The sequence below is a fragment of the Castanea sativa genome, chromosome 11 (assembly GCF_040712315.1).
Source record: "Castanea sativa cultivar Marrone di Chiusa Pesio chromosome 11, ASM4071231v1".
In the NCBI taxonomy this organism is placed as follows: domain Eukaryota; kingdom Viridiplantae; phylum Streptophyta; class Magnoliopsida; order Fagales; family Fagaceae; genus Castanea; species Castanea sativa.
Window position 1 is genome coordinate 10572546 of NC_134023.1, and position 20633 is coordinate 10593178.

At 31.7% G+C, this 20633-nt stretch overlaps 1 protein-coding gene across 1 annotated transcript; it reads left to right on the plus strand.

Annotated features, from left to right (window-relative positions):
• The first annotated feature begins 1249 nt into the window (after positions 1 to 1249).
• On the plus strand, positions 1250 to 2199 carry LOC142616054 (uncharacterized). The gene is made up of 2 exons (XM_075788943.1): positions 1250 to 1769; positions 1925 to 2199. The coding sequence occupies exons 1-2, from the start codon at positions 1250 to 1252 to the stop codon at positions 2197 to 2199; spliced, it is 795 nt and encodes a 264-aa protein (XP_075645058.1).
• The last annotated feature ends 18434 nt before the right edge of the window (positions 2200 to 20633 follow it).

Sequence of the window (20633 nt, forward strand, 5' to 3'; positions counted from 1 at the left end):
TTAAATCTCCTGAGAGAATGTCTGATTTTAGGCCAATTAGTTTGTGCAATGTAATTTATAAAATTATTTACAAAGTGCTAGCTAACAGGTTGAAACAGATTCTGCCATTTGTTATATCTCCTTCACAGAGTGATTTTGTGCCAAATAGGCTTATTACTGACAATGTACTGGTGGCTTATGAAGTTTTACATACTATACATTCTCAGAAAAAAGGAAAAATAGGATCATTGGCATTGAAGCTTGATATCAGTAAAGCATATGACCATGTTGAGTGGAATTTTCTGCAAGGCATGATGATTAAATTGGGATTTCCAAACAAATGGATTTAGTGGGTGATGGGGTGTGTAACCACTCCCTCATTTTCCATTCTCATTAATGGAAAAGAATATGGAAATATCCGGCCAACTAAAGGAATCCGGCAAGGGGATCCCATTCCCCATACCTATTCCTATTATGTGCAGAAGGATTCACTTCATTATTAGAGAAAGCAGAGTTGGATGGGTGTCTCAGGGGAGCTTCTAAATGTCGAAGGGCGCCTAGAGTATCAAATCTAATGTTTGCTGATGATTCAATAATTATTTGTCGAGTCACTAGTGGAGAGGTTGGGGTGATTAATGAAGTTTCACAGACCTATGCTAATGCTTCTAGCCAATGCATTAATATGGAGAAATCCTCAATCTATTTCAACAGTAACACTCAAGAAGGGAAAAAAAGCAGAGATTGTGCATTGTTAGGGGTGAAGGTGGTGGACAAATTTGAATCATATTTGGGGCTGCTTACACTGGTGGGAAGGGCAAAGTATCAAACTTTTTCCTATCTAAAGGATAGATTTTGGAAAAAATTACAAGGGTGGAAGGGCATGATGTTATCAAGAGCAGGCAAGGAAGTATTAATAATGGCAGTTATACAAGCAATTCCTACATATACTATGGAGGTTTTCTAGTTGCCAGTTAAATTGTGTGAGGAACTGAATGCTTTGTGTGCTAGATTTTGGTGGGGACAAGTGGGAAATGGAAGAAAGATTCATTGGAAGAATTGGGGTAGCTTAACTCAACCAAAAGCTGATGGAGGGATGAGATTTCAGGATTTCAGGTGGTTTAATCATGCTATGCTAGCTAAACAAGGCTGGAGGTTAATGCAGGACCAAAATTCTCTCTTCTTCAAGTGTTTCTAAGCTAGATACTTTCTGAGATGCCACTTCTTGGGTGCTGCTGTGTCTCCCAATTGTTCGTATGTATGGAGAAGTATTATGGTTGCCATGCCAATTTTGAGATGCGGATCTTGTTGGTGTGTGGAAAATGGTGAATCTATAAAAGTTTTGGTGGATAAATGGATTCTTAATTATCCATCAAATAGGGTGCTGCATCCGGTTTATGAGGGTGTGGAGGATTGGAGGGTTTCAGATCTTATAGATTTGGATTTACATGGGTGGAGGAGAGATACCATCATGACAATATTTAATAGAGAGGATGCCGAGGCTATATGTAAAATTCCCTTAAGCCATAGGCGTGTGTCTGATGTTGTGGTGTGGTTGCATAATAAAGAAGGTGTTTACACAATTAGATCTGGGTATCATGTGGATAGAAAAGTGCTTAGGGAATGGGCTGTAAGTTCAACAGGTTCTGGGCAGGAACTATGGAAGAAACTGTGGAGAGTAAGGGTGCCTAACAAATTGAAGGTATTTGCTTGGAGGGCTTGTCATGAAATACTGCCAACTCGAGTAAATTTAGCCAAAAGAAAGATTATCAGAGAGAATTTATGCCTTTTCTGTTAGAGAGCTCTAGAGACCGTGAGTCATGCTCTTTAGGAATGTTCAGCAGCCCAAGATGTGTGGGCTAGCAGTTCCACCATGATGCAGAAATGTGCCACTAACTTTCATGATTTTATGCAGCTTTTTGAGCATTGATGAACAAACTTGATGCAGCTAGGATGGAGCTTTTTGTGGTGCAAGCTTGGACTCTGTGGAATCAAAGGAACACATTGGTGCATGGCAGAAAAATGAAGAATCCTTATTGGCTGAACAGACGTGCATCAAACTACCTGGAAGAGTACAGAAAGGCGCAAGAGCAGCTGGCTGTTTCGAACACAACCTCAAGTGGACACCATTGGAAACCTCCACCTCAGACTGTGTATAAGTTGAATTTTGATGCAGCTGTGTTCACGGAGCAGCAAAGTTCTGGAATTGGAGCAAGAATTTGAAATGCACAGGAAGAAGTAATGGTTAGGATGTCAGCTAAGGGGCCCTATGTGAGAAATAGTGAAGAGGTAGAAGTTTTGGCGTGTCAACAAGCAGTGGTTTTTACCATGGAAGCTGGATTTTCAGAGCTTGTAATTGAGGGCGATAACAGGACGGTGATGAAAGCTATCTCAAGTTTGTCTTGCCATAATTCCTTGCTTGGACATGTATATGAGGATATTTGTGCTTACCTGAATGGGATGTAGCAAGCTTCAATAAGTTGTATTAAGAGACGGGGGAATATGGTTGCGCATTCTTTAGCTAAGTATGCAAAAATATTAGTGATTTAGTCTATTGGATAGAGGACTCACCACCACCTGTGGTGAAGGGTTTGTACCAAGATTCTTTACATGTTAGTGAATGAATGAATGCCTCGTTTTCCAAAAAAAAAAAAAAAAAAACCGTTTTAATAATTAGTGAGTCATGAGTAAATTAACTTTCGTAATAATTAGTTAGTCATATTACAAAAACTCTTTAACTTTACGTGCAATATATCTTGAGTCCCTTAGCTTGAGCAAGACATGTAACATGTAGTTTTGCTACATTAAAACACAAAACTATAATAGATATGATCAAAAAATAAGTATTAAGTTTCATTTTTTAATTTTTGATAAATGAATATTTTTTAAAAAATTTAATAAATGAACTTTAGGTGTAATAGAATATTAAATTTATTAAAGCTTAGGTAATAGAGTTTTACATGAATAAAACGTCTTAACAATTAATAAGCAACTTAATATCTTGGTAACAGAGTTTCATTTAAACTATATTATTTTAAAATTTAATATATCTACTTAGCATAAGTAAAAGATATATAGTGATCAATTGGGTGAGGGGATTTGAACTTTGGATGTCATAAAAATACTAGGAGGTGTCAACTAATAGAACTACAAAGTTCTTGGCATCCAATCCCCATAGTCAAGCCCATTAAAACAACATCGTTTTGGAAAGTGAAAAATATAAATAAATAAATAAAGTTAAAATTGGACAGAGAACTAATGAAATGACTAAATTGAAAATAAATGAAAATGAGATAAAAGAAAATATTAAAATTAAAGAAACAAAATGAAATGATATTAGAGGATTTAATTTGTAATATATATAATTTTTTATTTAAATTTTATTTATGTAATTATCAGTTTTTTTGGCTAAAAATAAAAATGATTTGAGCAAAAAGAAATAGATGACATTAAACAGTCCCTAATAATACCATTTCTACACTTTCAATCTTGCTAGCATGGTTAATCCAGACACCCAAATAATATGATTGCTATGTGTTTAATGATTGCTTGCTACATGTTTAATCTGCAACGACTTAGCAATCTAAACAAACAATTCTATAGTCTCCTATCAAAAAAAAAAAAAAAAAATCTGTAGTCCAAAATTTAGGGTATGTAATAATAGACGGACCCTACAGAAAAATATGCTTCCCAAGTCTTTGTAAGTTAAACATAAACAAATAATGAATATCGAAATTATTTTTTAGTGATTGGTTATACAATTTGTAAATGTACTGTAATAAAAATTTTAATATGACTTTTAAAAAATCGTTATTAAATAAAATAACTGAATTTTACTAAGCACATGCCAATAATAAGTAAATTAAAACAATATTGGTTTCAGAATACACAACTCTCACCAATTTCATTAGCACAATGGATGAAAAATAACATCAAAATTGAATCTGATGCTCTGTTTTTGTGTACTCTCAACACAATATAAGTTCACAGCTATATCAAACCAAATCATTTTGCATTTTTTCCATGACAAAAGGAAAGAGGAAAAAGAAAACAAAGAAATGATTTTTTTTTTCTTTTTTAAGTGTATTTCATTGAATCATATTTAAAATAATCAGTCATACGTAAACCCCCCCCCCCCCTCCCCTTTTTTTTCTACCAAAAAGAAATTGAGTATGATGTTGGCTCTGCCATTGTATACATGAAATTGAAAATGCAACACCAAATTGGACCTTCCCCATTTTTTTGATGAACTGAAAGACTACTAAAATTTTAAACACAAACAGCATTAGACAGAATTATTAACTTGACTGTCCAGCAAGACAGTATCATAGACGGTGTTTTGATTCTCCAATGGGTGTGTTTCTCAAAAAAAAAAAAAAAAAGATTCTCCAATGGGTGTCACTGCACTTTGAATTGAACTTTTGTTAATAGTTGTAGGTCACGACTCATGATCAAATTCATACCTTAAACTTATTAAGGATGTTTTCCGAAGTGCTTATATTTCAGCCAATGAATCAGCTACAGAATTGCAACCCCTTCTAGGCCAAACTAAATGTCTAGCATAAATCAAAGTCTCAAGAAATAGAAATGATATATATATATATATATATATGGGTTGAGTTCAAGTTACACTTAGTGTAACTCTAAGAAATGTTACACCACTCAATAACTTCATATTAAATTCATATTTTGAAAATCCAACCGTTAAATTACATGTTTTATATGTTTTTAACGTGCATGCTAGTTTTCATATCAATCAGATGTAATTTGTCATTTGATCCACAAACTCATCTTTTATGCATTATTTTAAACTATAAAAACTTAAATTTAAACAATTAATTGATAACATGGTTACTAATCTTTGATTACCTTGAAATTTTACAAGCATGAAGAATATATGAAAATAATATAATCTAATGGTAGATTTATCAAAATTCACATCCAATTAAGAAATAATGAGTGGCGTAACATTGCTTAGAGTACACCAAGTGTAACTTGAACCCAACCCTCTATATATATATAATCTTTTTTCTCCCAAGTCTTTTCACGTTAAACGTCAACACATTATGATCCAAAATTCAGGCAGGTTAAATTCTTGTAATGGTGAAACACGTTTCCAAAGGATGAAGGAATCTCGCAGCAGATCAATGACTTTAAAAAGAAGACTTTCGATAGAAACATGGACATGTCTTTTGATTCTTTTCTGGGCCAAAATGGGCAAATGCCTATTTCACACAAAAAATCAAGAATTTTGCCCCATCTCCTAAACTAATTAGGGAAATGCCCTTCTTTTGAAACTTGATTTTCTCAAAATTTAGTTTCAATGTAAAACTCGATTTATAGAAAATTGAGTGTGGGGCGATCAGACTTAAAAAAAAAAAAAATTGCATGAAATTCGAGTTCATGGAGCTCGAGTTCCATACAAAAACGCCGCTATAGGGTTTTAAAACGCCACTATAGGGCTCTTTGAATGCAACTATATGATTAAACTTAAAAAAAAAAAAAAAAAAACTTGCATGGAACTCGAGTTCATGGAGCTCGAGTTCCATGCAAAAACGCCACTAAAGGGCTCCCTGAACGTAGCTATAAGTATGGGGCAATCAAACTTAAAAAAAAAACATGCATGGATAAACTTGAGTTCCATTTAAAACGCCATTATAGGGCTTTAAAACGCCACTACAGGGCTTCAAAACGCCACTATGGCTTTAAAAAAGCAATAGGTATGGAGCGATCAAACTTGCAAGTTTTTTTTTTTAAAAGTTTGATCATATAGCTGCGTTTAGGGAGCCTTATAGCGGCATTTTTGCATGGAACTCGAGCTCCATGAATTCGAGTTCCATGCAATTTTTTTTTGTTTTTAAGTTTGATCATATAGTTGCGTTTAGGGAACCCTATAGCGGCGTTTTAAAACCCTATAGCGGTGTTTTTGCATGAAACTCGAGTTTCATGCTTTTTTTTTTTTTTTTTTTTTAAGTCTGATCGCCCCATACTCGATTTTGTACAAATCGAGTTTTACATTGAAACTCGATTTTGAGAAAATTGAATTTTAAAAGAGGGGTCTTTTCCTAATTAGTTTGGAAAAGGGGGCAGAACACTGTTTTTTCTTTTGGTGAAATGGGTATTTGCCCATTTTGGCCCTGAAAAGAATCAAAAGACATGTCCATGTTTCTATCGAAAGTCCTCTTTTTAAAGTCATTGATCTGCTATGAGATTCCTTCATCCTTTGGAAACGTATTTCACCATTACAAGAATTTAACCTGCCTGAATTTTGGATTATAATGTGTTGACGTTTAACGTGAAAAGACTTGGTAGAAAAAAGATTATATATATATAGGGTTGGGTTCAAGTTACACCTGGTGTAACTTTAAGCAATGTTATGCCACTCATTATTTCTTAATTGGATGTGAATTTTGACAAATCTACCGTTAGATTACATTATTTTCATATATTCTCCATTATTTCTGTAGCAATAGAGAACTGAGCAATTCAGCAATTATTTTTATAAGCTGATGGTAATAAAAAGTTAAAAATATATCCACTACAGGTATCAATATGAGTGAATCTAGATCTAAAGTATATGAGATTATTATGATACTTGTTTATAAGAACTTTTTAATTTTTAAAATCTTAGCCGGATAATCTGATTTTTTTTTTCCACTTTCAAAACTAGTTCTTTTAAATAAACAAAATAGAGTAACCCGTCCAGTAAAAATAAATAAAGTAATCAAAAAGAGATTAATTTTCCATGTCTTTGACAAGTGACAACATTACCACTGATAACATTTTCCATGTCTTTGACAAGCGACCCCCAAGACCTTAATTTTCTCATTTTGAGGAAACACGAGACCTTAATTTTCCATCTCATTGGCCAAAGACTTTTACAAGATTAAAGTCTTTTAAGATTATGAGAAGGTAAAGAAAATTAAAGCGCACAACCCATAAAATACGCTAACACTAGGGACTAGAATTCTGACTTGTGGCTGAGAATCGTGTTATGGTCTCCTGCTGCGTTGAACCAGTTAGAAATTAATTTATTACATACGCGCGCGTGTGCGCGCACACACAGATATATATATATATATATATATCAAATGAATCAATGAACTAAAACTTGAATCCAAAAAGTTCATCTAAAGCTGGTATAGGGTAAGTGAGATAAGTATAACAGAAATGATAATTCCCATTTTATTTTTTATATTAATAACTAACTTATTTTTATATCTAAAAAAAACTAAATCAAAATGTAAATATGATTTAATCTACATTTTTGTCCTTCCTCACTCTTATTTGTTATATAAATAAATTGAATTACATTTGTGTTTATTTAAACATTACTATTTACTTTGAGTAAAAAGAAAAGAAATAGAGATCCGTATAACATGATTGTTATATGATAACATGATTGCCACCTGAACATGATAAATTGATAACATGATTGTTGGGTCAATACAGGGAACTTGATAACATGATTCCTACATCTTCAGTTTGCAACTTTGCAATTTGAAACAAACTATTTTATAGTGCAAATTTCATGCTGGATAACAGAAGGAAGACTATAACACTTAACTTTCCAAGTCTTTACTTCTAGAAAAACAAAAAAACAAAATTCCAAGTCTTCAGAATTCCATAAAATTATTACAAACAACATGGTGAAACGTTCTTCACGATTTTATACCTCTGTCCCACACGTTTTCAAGATTGAAGGTATTTGAAATATATATTTATATTTCCTCTCATGCTAATTTTAAGAGATAAATTCAATAATTAAACTTTTCTTAGTTGTTACATTGACAATCTCAGCCTTGTTTGATCCATTTTGTGTGTTCTATTCTATGCAAATTTTTCCCATTAAAATAGGCAAATGGATGGGACAGATTTTGCTCGTCCCACCATATCTTGCATAAAATGTACATATTCATTTAAATTATTTAATGTATAATATCATATTTATTGATTATCTTGCATATTTTTTTTATTATCCCCTAAATACTCTCTCTCATAGTATTATGTAATTTTATGTATTCTAGTAGAATTCTTCTGCCATAAAGTAAAATTTAATGTAAAAGAACGAAACCATTTTACTATTACTATCAAAACCGTTTTAATAATTAGTGAGTCATGAGTAAATTAACTACCTTAATAATTAGTTAGTTACATGACCAAAACTCTTTAATTTTACGTGCAATATATCTTGAGTCACTCGGCTTGAGCACGACATGTAATATGTAGTTTACTACATTAAAACACAAAACTATAATAGATGATCAAACAATAAGTATGAAATTTTATTTTATTTTATTTATCTTTTAATTTTTCATAAATGAACTTTAAGTGTAATTGAATATTAAATTTATTAAAGCTTAGGTAATAGAGTTTTACGTGGAATAAACATTTTAACAATTAATAAGCAACTTAATATTTTGGTAATAGAGTTTCATTTAAAATAAATTATTTAAAACACAAAACTATAATAGATGATCAAAAAAATGTGTATTAAATTTTATTTTATTTTTTAATTTTTAACAAATGAACTTTAGGTGTAATAGAATATTAAATTTATTAAAGCTTAGGTTCTAGAGTTATACATGGAATAAACACCTTAAAAATTAATAGGTAACTTAATATTTTGGTAATAATTAATATATCTACTTAACATAAGCAAAAGATAGTCACTTGTGTAAACTTATTTGAATTTTGGTTGTCTTAAAAATACCAGGAGGTGGTGCAAGCAATTGAACTACAAGGCTCTTGGCATCCAAGCCCCATTTGTGAAGTCCATTAAAACAACATCGTTTTGAAAAGTGAAAAATATAAATAAAGAAATAAATTTAAAATTGGACACAAAACTGATGAAATAACTAAATTGAAAATAAAATAAAAAGCGTATTAAAATTAAAGAAACAAAATGAAATAAAATTAGAGGATATAATTTGTAATACATATAATGTTTTATTAAAATTTTCTCCATGTAATTATCAATTTTTTTTTTGTTAAAATTATAAATGATTTGAGCAAAAAAAAAAAAAAAGAAAAGAAAAAAAAGATGACATTAAACAGTCCCTGACAATACCATTTCTACAAGTTCAACCAAGCATGGTTATGTCAGACACCCAAACAAAACATATTTATCAATATAAATGCCATCCTATTTGAAAGTAGCTCTTGTGATTTAGCATGAAGCAAAATAAAAGTCACAACAATTAAATTTTTATCAATAGTTGATCTAGATTCAACTTACTAAAAAAGCTTTAGAAATGTTTCATTGACCAGGAATGAGAATGCAATTGGAATACACAAGAATTTTATTGGCATATATATAATTTCCTTAGCAAAAGGAATTGAAAATATCTTCAAAATTGAATCTGACGTTCTATTTTTTGGATACTCTCAAAAGAATGTAAGTTTGCAGCTATAATAAGTTAGACAGTTAGGAAAATTTTTCCATAACAAAAGGAAAGAAAGAACAAAAGAAAAGAAAAGAAATGTTCATCTATTATTATTCTATTTTAGTTTTTATTAATCTATGAATCTGCATCAAAGAATTCTGCCATATAATCCACGGTATATGCTAGTTCCTTCCATCCAATTCATCCTTAAGTTCACTCAAATAATGTCATTTTGGAATATGAAAAAAATTAAACTATTGGCAAGATTGGACACTATTGGAATGACTAAATTGAAAACATATTTAAAGTTAAAGACTGAAATGAAAGAAAGGAAAAACTTCAATGATTGATTTGAAAATAAGTTTAAGTTGAAGGATGTAATTTGGGGCTTAAACTTGAATAAATATGTGTTATATAAAAATATTTTTCTTGAATTTTCTTGATCATTGCATGGGATACAAAATGGTAGATAACTAGATATGTAATTATAGTCAATTTTATTTTTTATTTTTTATTTATTTGAGGAAAAAGTAATCGATGTTGTAAACTATTATGATAACATGATTGCTATAAGTTTGATTATTATCACACGTTTAATTTAAAATTCTGTAACTTACATCAAACATAGTCCAAAATTTCAAGACTTTGGAAGTTTGAAACAATGACCAAAGACTAGGTAAGACGTTAAAATGATTAAAGTCTTCTAATGGTATCACTCGTTTTCATGGTTGAAGGGATTTGGTATATCAATGACTTAAAAAAAAAAGTTGTGATTATTTTCTCCAAACATACAAAATTTAAGGGATAAAGCTACTAATTAAACATTTCTTAAATATTAATTTGGAAGATTCTTAAATCCCACCGCACTAAGTGTGTATGAAGGTAAACACCTCTAAATCTCACAAAAAGATTTAACCACACAACTATCAAGAGACCCAAAAACGTGGTAAGGGTTTTTTCTTTATACTTGGAGTAAAACACTTAACCCTACACGTCGGGCTTAGGTTGAATTGGAAAATTTGTAGAAAAATAATTCTGCATGTGGTTCGATCGATCGAGCCAAATTTTCGATCGATTGAGCCTTGCAAAATTAGTCCAATACTTTCTACAATTACTCGATTCCAATTTTACAAATAATCACACTTTGAGCAAGTCTAAACCTAAACTCTATGTTTTGATCATGGTTTGCCAACACAATACATAATGAAGTTCTAATACATTAGTTCCTAAAGTCTTAGAACCTAACAAACTTCCCCTTTGGCAATCCATGACAAAACACATCACACAAATGAAATGCTCAAAGTTAACGAAACAGCTCATTCAAATTAAACAGCCCTAAATACAATTCAACTTAACTACTATTTATCAGTTGTCAATGTAGACAGTAGCCATGACTGAATTAACCTGTAAATTCCTGAAACACTCAACAAACACATAAATGCATGTGTGGAAAATACAAGTAAACCAAAATAAATTTCTTGATTTCACGAAACGTAAAATGAAAAATGAAAGACATATACCATGAATAACCTCATAATATAAATCAATAAACAATGTACCATAAGTGAAACAAGAAAGAATAAAAGAAACAAAATATAAAACAATGTGTCTCCCCCTAACATACACAACCTATAAAAGATAAATACATCAAAAGCAAAAAAAAAATACATCACAAGCCAAAGAAAATAGAAAATACATCAAAGCTCCTAGATACAATCTATAAACTCCAAACTCCCCCTATCTCCATGAATATGTACTACCCCTTTTTGTGGCGAATTGCCAAAGGGCAATCAAGGCTCATCATCAAAAGGTGGAGGCTGCTGAGTAGGATCTCGAGAATTCGCCAAATCTACTCATAAAACATGAAGCTCACTAAGCACATCCAATAGTAGTTGTCCATGAGCTGCCTGAACAGTCATGACAATATCCAACAAACTCCGAATAGAAGTCTCACTCGATGCAAAAGGTGGAGGATCCACAACAATAGTAGGATCAACATACTCCTCAGCAATAGGACCACCAGAAGGAGGCACAAATGCAGCACCTATAGAAGACTCGACTCTAGGGCGTTTAGAGTTAGCTTTCAACTAAGCCTCTCTTTGCCTAAGGAAGGTGGCACCTATGGGAGCTATGATATGGACAAGCTTGGATGCAAGAAAGTCCTATAAACCCAAATCTAAAAGAATCCTATGGATAAAAACCGGAAAGAAAAGACCATGAGATTTTGAACTACTCCTATGAACCTAAACAAGTGATCTAATAAAAAGAGTAGGAAAACTCATATGAGCATCAGTGACAAGAGCGTACAAAAACGCACATCTCTCAATGGGAATAGTGTGAAGATGAGAGATAGGCCAAATGAAATGACAAGAAATCCGGAAAAACAGATAATTGAGCTCAGTAAGCTCATGAGTAGTGATAAGAGGATCGGAACCCCATCTAATGGAAGTACCGGTAATGTGAGACATAATGTCATCAAGGGGAGGTATCTCAGTGTAAGGATAGAAAGGCTGCCGTACTAAAGGTACACCAAGAGCAGAGGTCACTACCTCGGGAGTAATGACATACTCTTCACTCCTTATCCAACTTCTCACATATTGAGTGTTAGAATCATTGGAGTGGACACAAAGGTTCAAGTAGAACTCTCTGATCAAAGCAACCGAAGGAGGATGCTCAATATCCAAAAGAGGTAACCAACCCTTACTCTCAAAGTTCCTACGTACCTCAGGGTCTAACTCATCTAAGATCACCTTACGCTCAGCCCACACCGATCTAAAGATATAGAGTTTCTCACAATTCTCTTGGTGTTTTGGAGTTCTAAACTTATCACACAGGGGTAAAGGAGGTGGAGGTTTTCTTGTTGGCTCTAGTTTTCCTAACCATGATGCTAAAAGATTTAAGGAAAGAATAAGAGAAAAACAACAAAAATAACCAAGGGCAGACTACATTAGAGAGGGTTAACACAAAAAAATCTTAATAAATAACAATCTATATGATGCATGAAATGAATGCACATATGATGCATGCTCTAATGCATTGAAATTTGTTCAATTTTACTTCATAAACATTCAATTGGCTTGAACATAGAGTTTTAGTTCAAAAACCCCAAAGTGAGAAAAACCCAATTCCAAAAATCAAACCAAATTGATCAATTAATTATTACACTAGTTAGAAAACATCATATAATGACATAATCAATCAATAACACAAGTCAATTTTATCAATTTTAGCCCAATTGAACAAAATTCCCAATTTCACAAAGTTTCAAGCCCTAGAAATTTCAATTTTTCCCAAATCACAAAATTAATCAAATTAATGCATGAGAATCATGTAAATAGTATCTAAGAACAAAAACCCATTGAACAAAAATGATTAAAAACAACTGAATTGATCTAAAATCCCAAAAATGCTATGTTCGAAATCTTCAATGAAAATGCATGAATTTAGTGATTTTATTGAAAAAGAAGGGGTAAAAGAGACTTACTAGTGCTTGAGGACAAAAACCCTTGAGAAATTTGTGGAAGAAAACAAAAAAATTGGTTAAGATTGGATCAGTCGAAGAAGAATAGTGAGAAAGCTTTTGGAAAATTTTGAAAAGTGTGAAGAACACGTGAGAAAAGCTTTTTTAAAACACTTCTTGAACGAATTTCGATCAGTCGAAATTAAGCCTCGATCGATCTAAAAATAGATTTGATTGATCGAGCATCAATCGAGCACCGATCAAGCCAGGCAGATTCAAACCAAGATTTTTATCGTATTTTCGATCGGTCGAGAAATAGCTTCAATCAATCGAAAATCTGGAAATTTGAAACTTTTGAAAAACAGTGCATTTTTATGCAGAAACTTCTCAAAACACAATATTTCATGAATGAAATGCATGAGTATAAGATTAAAAATTTTCCAAAAACACTTGAATTCCATCCAGATCTTCCAAAAACAAAAAAAATTCAACCAATTTGTTGCAAAACACGAACATAAAATACATTTTGCATCAAAATCAAGGAACATGTAAACTTGGATGGCCAAAACAAATTCACACACTATATCATGTACTAAGTTTAGAAAAGAATAACTTGTGTAGTGTATGCAACTAGCAATAGCATGAGATACATGTGAGGTGATATGAAGATAATAATCAATCACATTTTCTACATTATTCATCACATAAGTTTGAAAGAGACTATCACCTAAAGAGTTACATCATATAACTCTCACATCTCCTAGAAAACAAGCTTGCAATAATGTAAGTTTCTTGTTTTGCCTCATAATGTACACACCAATTTTATTTTATTATGAAATTATTTGATTAGCCAGATAATGTACACACCAATTTTATTGCATTGTGAATTTATTATAGCCCAATAATGTACACACCAATTTTAGCATTAATCCGAGGCTACACATTATGTTCTTTTTGTACATGTGCTACACTTTCTCGAGTATAAAACTTTATGATATGCACTAAGGTATTCATGATTGGCTAATAAACAGTGGTGAGATAGTTATTTATACATTTCTCTTTAAATTCTAGTCCAAACAATCAAAAGCATGTGATTTCAAAATCAAGATCATGTGATCAAAAACTATAAATAACTCCTACACAACATGCACTACGTAGCTAAAACTAGCAAAGTGTAGTAAAATTAAGCTCATCTAAGCTAAACAAGGTACACAATGGCATGCTATGCAAAGATAAAATGGCCAATCTTGATTACAAATCCAAGATATATGATACAAAACACATTTGTCCTTCCTCTTTCTCTTTTTTTTCTTTTTTTTTCAAAAGCAATAGCAAAAATAATCTATCATGAAATACATGAATGTTATGCAATGCAAATCCTAAAAACAAAAAGAAAACAAAACAACTAAAGAATAATGGTCACAAAGAGTAGAGAGATGAAGCACAAGGACCATGTCAGAAAGACTCAATTAGATTGAGACTTTTGCATCCAAAACATTTTAGATGCAACTCTAGCATTGGAGTTATTATTCATATGAGAATGATGAGCAACTCCAAGATTGGTATAAAGGTTCAATGCCTTTACCAACTCACTAATGAGTACCGTAGGATCTTATGCTTGAGGCACATATACTCTTAGCTTATTTACTCGCTTTGCTGCTTGCAACTTGAAACAATTTGGGCAAGTATGCCCAGCCTTTCCACAAAAATGACACACCCAAAGAGGTCTATCATGCTTCTTGTCCTTAGAAGGGTTAGGATTCTTAGATTTAGATTCTTTAAGATCAACCCTAATCTTCCTAGGAGTGGTGTAACATCTACTGGTTTGACAGTCTCACTCTTAAGGGGCTCAGAAGAAAAAACAAAGTTTGTGGAATAATTTTCAGACACAGAGATGCTATCTACTAAACCTAGACCAGTTTTGTCTAAGAGAGACTTTTGAACACTCAACATGTGATCAAGTTTAGAACTAGCAGACCTATTAGTTTGTTCTCTAGCAACAAATAGTTCTAGTTCTAAGTTCTTTATCTTATCAAGTAACAACATGTTTTCATTCTTTACCTTATCAATCAAAGTATTAGCATCAAGTAGTTTCAACAATAAATCTTTCTTATCAAGTTCAAGAGAAACAATTTTCTTTAAACCTAAATCAACATTCATTGCATCCTTTGCAACAACCTTACAAAGCTTGTTAAAAACTTCTTGCAAATCAGCACATTCGGAGAGTTCCCCATCAGAAGGGTTCTCTCCAACCACAACACTTTCATTGACTATAGCAGTAGCTGTGAAAGTAATGAAATTTCCATTTTCATCACTACTAGACTCATGATCAGAAACTTCATCATCACTAAGGGTTACAGCCATAACTTTATCCTTTTATCTCAAGAATGTAAGACATTCTGATTTCATATGACCGTATTCAACGGAGTTCCAAACTCTCTCATCAATAGAATTCAAGAATGCTTTCATCCTTACTTTCCAATAGGCATAGTTGCTCCCATCAAAGTGAGGTGAGATCACAAGAAGTGACCATGTTCCATGACAACAGAGGTCAAGGATCAACTCTTAGATCAAAAGATCTAAAAACACAAGAGCTAACTTGCTCTGATACCGCTTGTACGTTTTTAGACCCCTTAAACACAAGTTGTTTAACGTAGTTATTTAGCCAAGTGATTAACTTAGATAAATTATTCAGTTCTAGGTTAACACATTCAAATCATATCATGTAAATAATGTGGAAATATAAAGAACACACAATATAATAACCCAGGAAAATCAAACTGGTAAAAAACCTGTGGAGGTTTTAACCTAGCTATCCTCAAGGTAAAACTTATCAACTATGAAAGAATTGAAATTTTACAATAGAACTTAGACCACTAACATCCTATTGTTACCTTGAGTAGAAAACTTACTACCACGACCACGTGACAACTCCGAGTCCATGGATTACTTCTTTCCTTGATCTACTGCAACCATAAGTACTCCCACTTGTGACTTTCTTTAAGTTATTTTAGCAGTAACTAAAGAAATCACCAAGTTCTTGACATCAATCTTGATCTTGATAATACTAAGTGTGTATGAAGGTAAACACCTCTAAATCTCACAAAAATATTCAACCACACAATTATCAAAAGACCCAAAAACATGGCTAGGGTTTTTCCTTTTATACTTAGAAACCCTACACGTCAAACAGGCTTGGGCTAAATTGGAAAATCAGTAGAAAAATAATTTTGCACATGGTTCGATTGATTGAGCCTTGCAAAATTAGTCTAATACTTTCTACAATCACTCGATTCCAATTTTACAAATAATCACACTTTGAGCAAGTCTAAACTTAGACTCTATGTTTTGATCATGGTTTGCCAACACAATACATAATAAAGTTCTAATACATTAGATCCTAAAGTCTTAGAATCGAACATTTTCCGAAGTGCTTGTGTTTCTAGACTAAACTAGATTTTAGTAAAATAAAAATGTGGGAAACTAGGAGGTTTTGAACATCCTCCACAAGCTGCACCATATATCAAATGAGAACTGAGAAATTCAACAATTATGCCAAGAGGATGCCTTATTTCTTATTTGCTCAGTGGGTGGGTCCTTTACAATGTGCTAAATGTCTAGCATTAATTTTTTACCAAAAAAAAAAAAAAAATTATCTAGCGTTAATGTCATAGGTTAATTATTTTTATAAGCTAATGGTCCTAGATAGATAGAGACAAATATATCCACTATAGGTATCAACATGAGTTTCTCAAAAAAAAAAAAAGTATCAATAGAGATAATCTTTTTTTTTAGAAGAAGATATGAGTGAATCTAGATCTAAAATATATGGGATTATTATGATACTTGTGTTTATAAGGATTTTTTAGTTTTAAAAATCTGAGCCAGATAATCTGATTTTTTTTTTTCACTTTCAAAACTAGTTCTTTAAATTAAAAAAGTAGAGTAACCCATCCAGTAAAAAATAATAATAATAATAATATTATTGTAACCCACAAGAGATTAAATTTTCCATGCTTTTGACAAGTGACAATAGTTCCACAGACCACAATTCACGCTAGTTAATAGAGTGACCCACAAGACCTTAATTTTCCATGTCATGGGCCAAAGACTTTTTGAAACATTTTACTGGGTTAAAGTCTTTTCTAAGATAATGAGAGCTGAGAAGCTAAAGAAAAGCCCAACCCATAAAATATGCTAATACAAGGGATAAGAATTGTGTTGTGGCTGATAATCGTAGTTATGGTCTCCCACTAGGTTGAACTGGTTAGAAATTAATTCATTACGAAAAACTGTTGGAAGAAGAATGAGATTAGTGTTAGCTTCTCTTCTCTTCTCTTCAAAAAAAAAAAAAAAAAAACAAAACAAAAAACAAAAAAAACAAAAAAAGAGAAGGAAAAAAGATTAGTGTTAGTTTCCTTCCTTCAAAGAAAGTATTGTGTATGGCTCACCATAGATATCTTATTAAAACACTAACTTGAAACTTACCAAGATAATTAACACGATTTCTCCTAGTTCAATCTAGCATGAATCGTGGATTCTAGTTAGCTCAACTGGTAAAGCCTTTGATGGTTGAGTAAGAGATCTGGAGTTCAATCCCTATCTACACCAAAAACCAATTGGTGTCTTGGTCTGATGATAAAGAGCTATCATCAGGAGCAAACGCTATAAATTATAACTCTCCAAGAAAGAAAGAAAAAATCTAGCATGAATCTTTAGCAAATAGTTATATGGTCCAAAAGTCAAGCTAGTTAATAGTTGGACCATGATGCCATTACTTTCGAAGTCTAAATTGAATTTTTGAACACTAACCAAAGACTCATTCAATATAATTAGGATTAAAGTCTTCTAATAGAATCACATGTTTTGAAGTCTATTGGATAATTCCATAGTTATAACAAAGGAGAAGGCTTTGAATCATGGAGATACTAGGAAGTGTCAACTAATTGAGTTATAAAAATCTAGGCACGGGTTTTGAAGTATATTCTCCCATAACACATGTTTTCTAGTTTGAATGAATTTAGAGAATCAATGACTTGAAAAGGGTAGTTGTATATCATCAAACTATTATATAGCCCAAAAGTCACACTAGTTGATAGTGGGACCAAGTGGCCATTACTTTCCAAGTCTAAATTTATTTTACAAACACGAATCAAGGACTTCTTGATATCAGGATTAAAGTCTTCTCTAATAGTACCACATGTTTTGAAGTTTTTTTTTTTTTTTTTTTTTTTTAATTCGATAGTTATACAAAAGAGGGAAGATTGAAATCCTTGATGTCTCCATTTATAGTTATATCCAATAAGAATGTACTATCTTTTCAAATAAAGCAACCTAACAGTAAATAAATTTTAATTTAAGTTTGATTAAATTTCCTTGAACCAATTTTAATAAATATGTATATTCTACACTAAGAGGTCTCTAATTGACCTTTTTATTCATTAATACTTATTAAACGAAGGCTAAATTACAAATTACACCTCTAACAAAAAAGTAATGGAAGACGTAAAATTGACCCAGATATCATGATTGCTACACGTTTGATAATTGCCATACACTTAGTCTTGCAATTATACAACCTGCATCAAACAATTGTTATATAGTCCAAAATTTTAAGATTATAACTTTCCAAGTCTTTGAAAGTTTCAAACAATGACCAAAAGACTTTGGAAGTTTTGAACAATGACTAAAGACTCGGTAAGACGTTAACAAGATTAAAGACTTCTAATAATGGTGTCACTTGTTTTCATGATTAAAGGTATTTGGCATATTAATGACTTAAAAAGAGTCAAGATAATTTTCTCCCAAACAAATTTTAGGAGATAAAGCTACTAATTAAAATTTTCTTACCTATTATTTTGGAAGACTCTGTCTTCCCCATAAGTCCACTCCCCCCATTGACTTATTAAAATATTACAAAATGTATGTACGCATATTTTGGAAGGCTCATACAACTGCTTAACTCTAGTAACAAAGTTCAAGTCGAGATAAGCTATATGTTAGATGAGTTTTCAATGGATATTGCATTCATATTTATTTTTCTTTTTATGAGAACTAATGAAGGCTTTAGGTGTGACTAATAGTTGATTTTGGTTCTTCCATTAGCTACGGAGATGATAGGAAAATTAAATAAAAAGAACTTAAGGAGGAAGCTGCAAAGAAAATCTAACCAAAGAGTTCCTTTAACTCCAAAATGTTAAGACTAAATCTGAAGAATTTTTCTTTTGCTAAAATTTTAAACCCAAAATATGTTTGTGATTTTAATTTTCGTAAAGTTTTAGCTTTTTTGGTTATATTTTTCAAAAAATTCCAAGTGGCAACTTATTTGACATAAAAATAATATTTTAATATCACCGTTAACAATGTTAGCATTTTTTATCCAACACTTAGTGATAATAACCATTTTAACACAATACCAAAAGGTAAGAGACCAAATTAACAAACAACCTAAAGGATAGAGACCAACTATATATAGTTTACTATTTTTTATATTAATAACTAACTTATTTTTATATCTAAAAAACTAAATTAAATATATATATATATATATATATGATTTTATCAATAATTGTTTTCTTCCTCTTATTTGTTATCTATACTACTATTTAAGGGGTTTCCCCTGTTTGGATTCCACATTTTTTTGGTCAAAAATGCTCCTACAGTCCTATGTTTAAGTAGAAACAAAACTAAATAACAATTTGGTAAAAATGCAACTCTAATTCCCATTAAAACGTTGCCTAAAAAATAGGACCACTCTTCTGTTAATTTTTAAATTAATTTATTCACTTATAAATTAGATTTTTAAAATAAAAAATAGGACCACTTTAAGTTTAAGTAGAGACAAAACTTGAGGATAACATTGTAAAAATATATTTCTGACTCTCATGCCTTCAAAATAGGACCACTCTACAACGTTAATTATTGCTTCAAAAAACCCAACCGCTATCTCAACTCCCATTACACACCATTATCAAAAAAAAAAAAAAACAAAAACAAAAACAAAAAACTCCCACTGCAAGCCAAAAAAAACTCCCACTGCAAGGCTGGGAAAAAGGAACCCACATGTTATTCACATCTCCCACCTTCCTCACTCCACAAATAATATTCAAATTAAACAAACCATGAGTTATAAACTTATCATGGGCAAAGGTTCTTTCTACCACTCTTTCTCAGTCAGTACACTATCTTTGGCAAAACTGCAATACCCAAAGGTTTGCCTTTAAGTTTTTCTTTCATATGTTTTTCTTTGGTTTTGCTCCAACGATGTTTGGAGAAGATTTCCAACCGAGTTTTCCAAGAATAGTAGTTTTTAACTTTAATTCACTGTGATGTCAAATTTCAAAGTTGTCCAAGGGAATTTCGTTGCAAAGTTGCACTAGATCCCATTATTTCCCTTACTTTGTAATCATTTAAAAAAAAAAAAGGATATTGAGATGGAAGTTTTTCATTAGGACAAGAATCAAAATCAACAGGAACTTGCAATTCAAATAAAACAAAATCAGAGTCCAGAATATTGGTACGTTACTTTTGCTCTATATTTATTCTCTGTTAGGAGTCTTAGAACGGTGTTATTTTAAAGGTTATCAAGTTTTGATATTTATTCTCTGCAGGATTTTTTTTTTTTTGGGACTAATATAGGACTGTGTTTATTTTCATATGAACTGTTGCCTCCTATCCTATTTATTCAATGTTTACTGTTTTTCTTATATTTAATCCTCTTTTTTTGTCTCTATTTTTTAGGGTCACATATCAACAATTTTGTTGAATTGCATTGAAGGCACATTGAGTTCGGGTGAGAGACTATGTTATTG